Source organism: Pinus tabuliformis, chromosome 9 (assembly GCF_031772625.1).
Source record: "Pinus tabuliformis cultivar Carrire ecotype Pingquan chromosome 9, CPIR1, whole genome shotgun sequence".
Lineage (NCBI taxonomy): Eukaryota > Viridiplantae > Streptophyta > Pinopsida > Pinales > Pinaceae > Pinus > Pinus tabuliformis.
In genome coordinates, this window is record NC_142307.1 from 293,909,926 (window position 1) to 293,917,969 (window position 8,044).

The following is an 8,044-nucleotide window of genomic DNA, read 5'->3' on the forward strand; positions in this document are numbered from 1 at the left end:
CCTGACTGTCGTTTCCTCTTACAACCTTGGCTAGCACTGCTATGCTGCAGGGCGTGACAGATGATGCAAATCAGAAAAAGGTTGCAGTAGAGAAACGCGCCCATAGTTTTTCGTAGATCATAACTCCTAATTAGAGTACAACAACATGCACACTGGTTAGGTTACCCATGCATATATATTCTATAGCATTATAGGCTATGTAATTAAATGTTTTTGTTCAAACCCCTGGCCAAGCCCAACGACCTTTTAAAAGCTTCATTATATTCAATCCCATGAGCTCAGGTCTCTGCCTTTGTGACGGCGGTGGCAGTTTGAGCATTTATGATTGCGTTTGTCAAAGGGACATTGGACATCATTCTTGAAGGCAAGGGCTAACCAGCCATATGTTGTGTATTAAATGCTGGGCCAGCGATGTATGTCAAGCACAGCATGGGGAGCGCATACATATCCATCGAACGGGACTCCGGCGACCACCTTGTGTTTCCGGTGACGAGCGCGGGACCCCCCAACCGCGGCCCCGTCTCGAACTCGCTGTTGTCGACCTCCCCTCGCGCCAAAACGCGTTCGAAATCGGTCTATAGCGCCCTCTGCAACCCGGATTGACGCTGCACATTCCTGTTACATTCTATCGATTGAAATCTGATTTTGCAGAGACCTGGAAGGAGCATCGAGAAGGCCAATTTTCATTATCTATCCATTGAAGTAGCTATTGGATTTATGCAATAGGACGATATTTGTCGTGTATTTCTGGATTAACTTGATATCCGTGGTGTATCCATCTGCCCAGATACTGGGTTTCTGTAATAGGCCAATATTCATTATCTACCCATTGAAAGAGCTATTGGGTTTCTTCAATAAGGTGAAATTAACCGTATAGCTATTGGGTTTCTGCAATAAGGTGAAATTAACCGTATTCCAGTCAGGTTTTGGGCTCTTGAGCAAACCCAAAACTTCATTGGTGCTGTGGGAAGATGGCTTGCAAAGTAGATGATGATTGACTATTTGTCTAAGGTGGTTCTAATTGGGTATTCTGGTATTGGTAAGTCCAATCTTCTTTCCAGATTTACTGGAATGAATTCATCCTGGAGTCAAAATCTACAATTGGTGTGGAGTTTGCAACACGAAGCATTAATGTTTATGGGAAAATGATCAAAGCCCTGATATGGGACACCTTTGGTAAGGAAAGTTCTGTGTTGGGAGATTGAGTATGCATGCCAAAATTTTGAAAGAATTCCTGGGAGAACTGTGGTATCGTGTATGCTAAAAATGGGTAGATATATCGAACAAGTGCAAGACAAGGAGGTGCCCAGCTTGTGCAAGAAAATGCATTGTGTAGCTGTGAAGCTGGAACATATAACCTTCTGTATTATCCTTGGTATTTCTCTAGGCTGAATGCTCCAGATCAGAGCAGCTGTCTCTACAGTTACATTATCAGAATTGGGTTTGAGGTGGATATCTTTGTTAGGACTACACTGATTAGAATGTATGCCAAGTGTTTGAAAAATTGTCTTAATGAAATTTGACCCCATGAAGTGGCTTGATTGCAAGCTATGCATATAATGGAATTTCTGGGGAGGCCTCGAGAGGCTTTAGTTAGACGCAGCACAGAGGAGAATGGAAGATGCAAGCTTATTGATTGATCAAATGCCATACGAGATGCCATCTTATGAACTTCGTTGATTGTAGGGTATATTGGACATGGGTATGATCATGGTTCCTTGGGTTTCCATTACAAAATATAAAGAACTGGAATTCAACTTGATCGAGCATGTATGCAAACTGTGAAAATATTGAAAAGGTATGATTGGAAACCTTAGGCTTTGAAATGGTGTGATTTTGTCCCCACACCCTCGCCTCCAAATCCCATATAGTCACATATTGCAAATAGGATTGCAGGATTTTGTTGGAAATTACATGGTCATCCACTCTTGTGCAAGTTGACGTGATACTAGGTCACGTACACTTCTGCAAAATATTGATGCCGGAGCATCCCTGGATTACTTGCTATCGTGCATATTAAAAAAAAAAAAAAAAAAAAAACAAAAAATCTGTTTGATATTCTTTGTTACAGTGTTTGTGGTTGTTTCTTCTCACCTAAACAATCTCTAAGGAATTCAAGTGAACCCACGTAGCTAATTCTTACCTTTCACTTAACTGCCGGAAATCGTTGGTAATAAGAGAGTGAGAGAGAAACATGTTTTGATTTCTTGTTGCATTAAACATGGAGGCCAATGGTTTTAAAGAAATGTGGATGCTTAATTTTACTTTATTTGAACTACAAAAGCGATAGATTTCTTTTTCCAGTGAGAAAATATTTCTAACATTGTTTCCTTTAATGAGTGAGACGACGAATTTTTTATGGATGCTGAGTGGTCGATGGCTATTTTTTCAGCATCTACTCTACTAAAATTAATAAAAAGAGGGAGAAATTGTTTTGCTAGAGGCAGAGGATAGATTGGGAAAATAGGAAAACACCAATGTGCTGGGTGTTGATGGCTATGTGAGAGATTGGGCATTTCTAGGTTGCTGGATAGAGCTACATCAAATTGTTTGAAGCTCTGGTCAAGGGGAAAAGTAGTTTATTTTTCACCATTGCTGTGTGAGAGAAATTGGTTTTTTTAAGTTTCAGTCTTCAAATTGGAATATTGTTGTGTATTTACTATCAATGCAAGTGATTATGACTATGGTTGAATTCAGTCTTAATAATGTGTTTATAACTCACATTACATTGCTGGTGTGAAAGAAAAAAGCAAAAAAATCAGATGTAGCATTACAGTGCTGGTGTGAACAATAATTATTGTTTAGATCTAACATTACAATGCTGATGTGACAAAATTTGTTATTGTGCATATCATTTCCCCAATGAATTAATAATCACTGCTATCTTTTCTTGTGGCTTTGATTTTGGTGAATATGTTGTGTATGTATTTGTAAATTGAAGAAAGAAAGGAAGTGTATGAAAGAAAGGAAGTGTATGGTGATATCTCCTCTGTGGAAGTTGATGATGTGGAAGGTAACATAAGTGAAACATCTAAGGCACCAGAAAAATATAGTGTATGTGTCATGTACATAACTAGGCATGCAGCAGAAACAACTTTTACCCATGGTAGATCCAGCCGACGACACAACTTGCAGCTTGACCCCAATAACACTCTTAATCATTTCAGTGTAGACGTTGCTGCTCTTCAGCTTTATAAAGGCTTTTGTAATGGAGAAATTAAAGTTAAGAAGGACTCCTATACTAGAATAGCTAGTGCTGAAAAGGATTCCTCTAGCAAAGTATTTCAAATTGAAACAGAAACCTATGTTGAGAAAAATGTTGTATTTAATTGTGGTAGCAATATAGACAATGTAGTTGAAAGCTTTATGGAGGGTGTGGGAATGATTTCACAAATATAAATGAAGGAAATCATTCTAATCCATAATGTTTATCACCCTATTTATAAGAAAATAATGCATTGGCCAAATTGAATGGTAGTAGCAGCAATAACAGTTATTTTTTCCCAAATATACCTTCCAACTGGTGTTCTGTTACAAGTTGCAGATATTTAGGACTGATAATCTTGATCTGCATAAGTGCAAGTAACTCTCAAGTTGTGCGAGTCTCTGAGCATGAATCTATCTAGGTCCACAACTTTGTCAAATCCTTTCCTTTGCTACAGGTTTTAATGGAAAGCATCTCATTTTTTTATGCATCTTGTGGTCTTGGAGCTGTCTTCCAAGGATGGATTTGTGAAATTAGATGCTATTTGTGGATACAATATGTTGATTACCCACATGAAGGAATTATTTTTATCAAGAAGTGAGGGAGGCCAAACTTATTTCTCTTCTAAAATTTGCTTTCCATCTCTAATCTGAATATGGGGAGCAGGGTTTGAATATCTTTAGGCGCATGCAAGGAAGAGAGATCATAGCTTAACCATTTGACCTTCTTCAACATCCTTGGAATTTTCTCTGCCCTTGTATTTATAAAGAATGGAATAAGTAAATCATTTGCAGGGTAAGTCTTGTTAGACTGCTAAAACCCTGCTAAAACCGTCGCATTCTCTCAACATTCTGTAATTATAAATCTCTTTGTTTGCTTAAGGAGTTCGATTCACATTTTTTATAATCACTGTTTTAAAGACTGCTAAAACCCTCGCATTCTCTCAACATTCTGTAATTATAAATCTCTTTGTTTGCTTAAGGAGTTCGATTCGCATTTTTTATAATCACGATGTGCCCATCCGTAATTTGTTAGGGTTCCAAAGCATATGCCGATCCGTACTTTATTTGGTATCCAGTGTTTGCATTTTTTATTTGGTAACGTTTCAAATAACGTAAAGGCCTCATTTATAGGGTTTTGCATTTCATATTAACCAACGGCATCTTCTAATCTGAGGCATTCAAGTTCCAAACTGAGCATAACATAAAATCTACTCATTCCAACAGCCATTTAAGTTTGATATCCATCTTTTACCTGCTCTCTTCTGCACTGAAATGATACATAGATACACTCAAATACACCACCCATAACATTTATTACTATTAACACTCCTGCTTTGATTCGTCATTATGCTAGCCTGCGTAATTTATAGAAAAATGGAGGCTTCAGTCAGTCCAGTTTTTCATTTATCTAAAGAAATTTCTATATTTTTTGGAGCAGGTAAATAATTGTTGAATATATCTGATGTCTTTGCAGTGCAGTGGTTTCTAATGGTCAAATTGAAGATAGATGGAAGAAACATGCAAACAAAATGACAAAAATACAATGGACAAAGAGATCTGTCAGTGTACCAAAGAGCCACCGGGGGGAAACAAATAAAATGGAAATTCCAGCGTCTGAACAATGCAACTCTGTACAAACACCAATGGTTGCTGAAAGTTTATTTGAGCTTTCTTTGGAAAAGGGAGTGGACGACAAGGATAAATCCATTTTTGATAAGCCACGAGAAATTACTGCAATACCTTTTGAAAAGGCTCCCACAGAAATGGTGCATGCCACAAGAATGATAAGGTCACAATCAGTCAAGTTAATAGATCCCTACAGCTGTTTTCCAAATTTAGCTGAAAAGAATTATTTGGACCAGCCTGGCTCATTTGTACTTTCTGCATCCATGAAAGGCTCTGTTTCATCTACTGGGGAACCTCTGTCAAACTTAGACTCCATCAAGGAGATTCCATTCAGAGAAGAAAAATGCATTGCCAGCTTGCAAACTGCCAGTTGGGAAGAGCTGCAGCCAAGAGGTGAACTAGATGAATGGTTGGGCACTGCAGCCTCTGCAGCTCAGCTTGAAAATCAATCATCTTCCAGCACTTTGCTCCAATGGTTGCAGCATCCATTTGATTGATGAAGCTTGATACATCTACAGAGATTCATTTCAGAACATTGCTGGTGGTGATCCGGGATTCATAATAGATCAGTACTTGAGAAACATTTTACATCTTTGATGATAAGTAGACTTCTACTAAGGCAGGAGCAGCTTGCTGTCCCTGTTGTAGTAGTATGTTTACTGCACAACTTTGTGACAAATGTATGATAAAAGGGCAATTGGACATTAGCTGCAGAGCTAACAGTCACCCCTCTTGTAAATTTGATTCAATATTACTTACAACCGAATTTATTCAGCTACATATATGATTTCTTAACGGCTTATTTCATTTACAATCTTGTTTGTGTGAATATTTTTCCTTTTCAGTTTGGCCAGAACATTATATATATATATCAACCAGGACTATACCCTGTTCTCATATATTGATATAGCACATATATTGAAGGACAGTTTTACAAGTTACGACAACATCACAGGGCACATGACTTTTTAATAGATCAGTACTTGAGAAACATTTTACATCTTTTGATGATAAGTAGACTTCTACTAAGGCAGGAGCAGCTTGCTGTCCCTGTTGTAGTAGTATGTTTACTGCACAACTTTGTGACAAATGTATGATAAAAGGGCAATTGGACATTAGCTGCAGAGCTAACACTCACCCCTCTTGTAAATTTGATTCAATATTACTTACAACCGAATTTATTCAGCTACATATATGATTTCTTAACGGCTTATTTCATTTACAATCTTGTTTGTGTGAATATTTTTCCTTTTCAGTTTGGCCAGAACATTATATATATATATCAACCAGGACTATACCCTGTTCTCATATATTGATATAGCACATATATTGAAGGACAGTTTTACAAGTTACGACAACATCACAGGGCACATGACTTTTTAATAGATCAGTACTTGAGAAACATTTTACATCTTTTGATGATAAGTAGACTTCTACTAAGGCAGGAGCAGCTTGCTGTCCCTGTTGTAGTAGTATGTTTACTGCACAACTTTGTGACAAATGTATGATAAAAGGGCAATTGGACATTAGCTGCAGAGCTAACACTCACCCCTCTTGTAAATTTGATTCAATATTACTTACAACCGAATTTATTCAGCTACATATATGATTTCTTAACGGCTTATTTCACTTACAATCTTTTTTGTGTGAATATTTTTCCTTTTCAGTTTGGCCAGAACATTATATATATAAATCAACCAGGACTATACCCTGTTCTCATATATTGATATAACACATATATTGAAGGACAGTTTTACAAGTTACGACAACATCACAGGGCACATGACTTTTTAATGATTTGTTTACTTGTTAACTGAATGAAAAGATATTGTTCGCAGGTTGAAATTTTAGTGCCCCCATCCGTGTGCCTTTTTAATATATATCTCCAGGCCCTTCAACTCAATTACCCTTGCCCCTCTTTTCCATTTTGAAACAAGGTTTTAAAACCCAACCACTATGCTAATTTTGCAGACTGGTTTTTCAGTTCCCTCTTTAGGTTCTGTTAGTGGTTTCTTCGATTCCCTGTTCTCTGTTAAAATACTGGTATATAACTTCCCTTGCCATCCTCATATTATATATAAACAAGTGCCACACCAATAAACAAGTGCTCTGCAACCCGCAACAAGTGGTGTGCACAGGACAATATATTAAAAACAACATCCTCTGCCAAAAACTTCAAGAAAAATAGCATCCAACATACCATAGCAGCATATTAACGAGTTTATATGTTACATCAGTGATAAAATAGTACATCTTTGAAGAGAGACATTAGAAATATGTACAAAACGATATACCTAAAATACAATAACCATACAAATATTTTACACAAGCATTGAATTATGGTTACCACTGCTCCAATTAAATGAAGCTTCTTTTGCTACAACTCATTCGCATCTAACAGATTCAATACATATTATGATTCTGCTTATGTTTTCAGGGTTTCTATTCATAAAGCACATCCATACGTAATGCTTTGCGCTTGCCTTGAAGACTGCTCATCTTTATAACTCAAAAAATTTCCTATCTTATTTCACAAAATAACAGATAGGTTAATATAACTTTTATTTTGGCAGAGCAGTTGAACATTCAAATTTATTTAATTTAGTGGGTAATGATAGTGTAAAATTAGGTCAGAAATAGGTAATGACATGAAGGAACTATGTAACTGCAATAAAGGTTTTGAACATTTTTCAACTATCTATAGGCTCTATTATTTGAAGACATAAATGCAATGCCCCTCTTTTCATTTTTGGTGCTTACGATGTTTTTCAACGTGGTATTAGAGTAGATTGTGGGGCCTCTGCACAGGACATGACTCTGTGTTTGGACAGAGAAGGAAGCCTTTTCTGTTCTTTCTTACCTAGATTAGAATTCTGATTTAAGAGTTGACAATTTGTATGTTTTGGCCTCATCAATAGCTAATCCGATCCATTGTTTATCTCACTTGAGCATGAGCCTTTTCACCGGTTATCATGTATTTTCTTATTATATGACACATACAAATTTATGATGCATTTTCATGCTTCTTTTGAGTGTGTAGTCTTACCCCTTTGGAAAACATTTCATGAAGAACCAGCAAGATCAGGGAAGATTGCCATTGAAGGTAAACAAACTATTACCATTTGGTTGTTGTTTCCCCGCTTCTAGGAAAAACAAGTAAATTGACATGTTGAAAGGAAATAAGTGGACTCTTTGAGCTGAGTGAGTAGTC

The 8,044-nt window shown here is 37.0% G+C and overlaps 1 protein-coding gene across 1 annotated transcript; it reads left to right on the top strand.

Annotated features, from left to right (window-relative positions):
* Nucleotides 1-335: 335 nt before the first annotated feature.
* On the top strand, nucleotides 336-5,628 carry LOC149148344 (uncharacterized). The gene is made up of 2 exons (XM_089438796.1): nucleotides 336-1,798; nucleotides 4,682-5,628. The coding sequence occupies exons 1-2, from the start codon at nucleotides 1,773-1,775 to the stop codon at nucleotides 5,328-5,330; spliced, it is 675 nt and encodes a 224-aa protein (XP_089294922.1). The 5' UTR covers nucleotides 336-1,772; the 3' UTR covers nucleotides 5,331-5,628.
* Nucleotides 5,629-8,044: the final 2,416 nt, after the last annotated feature.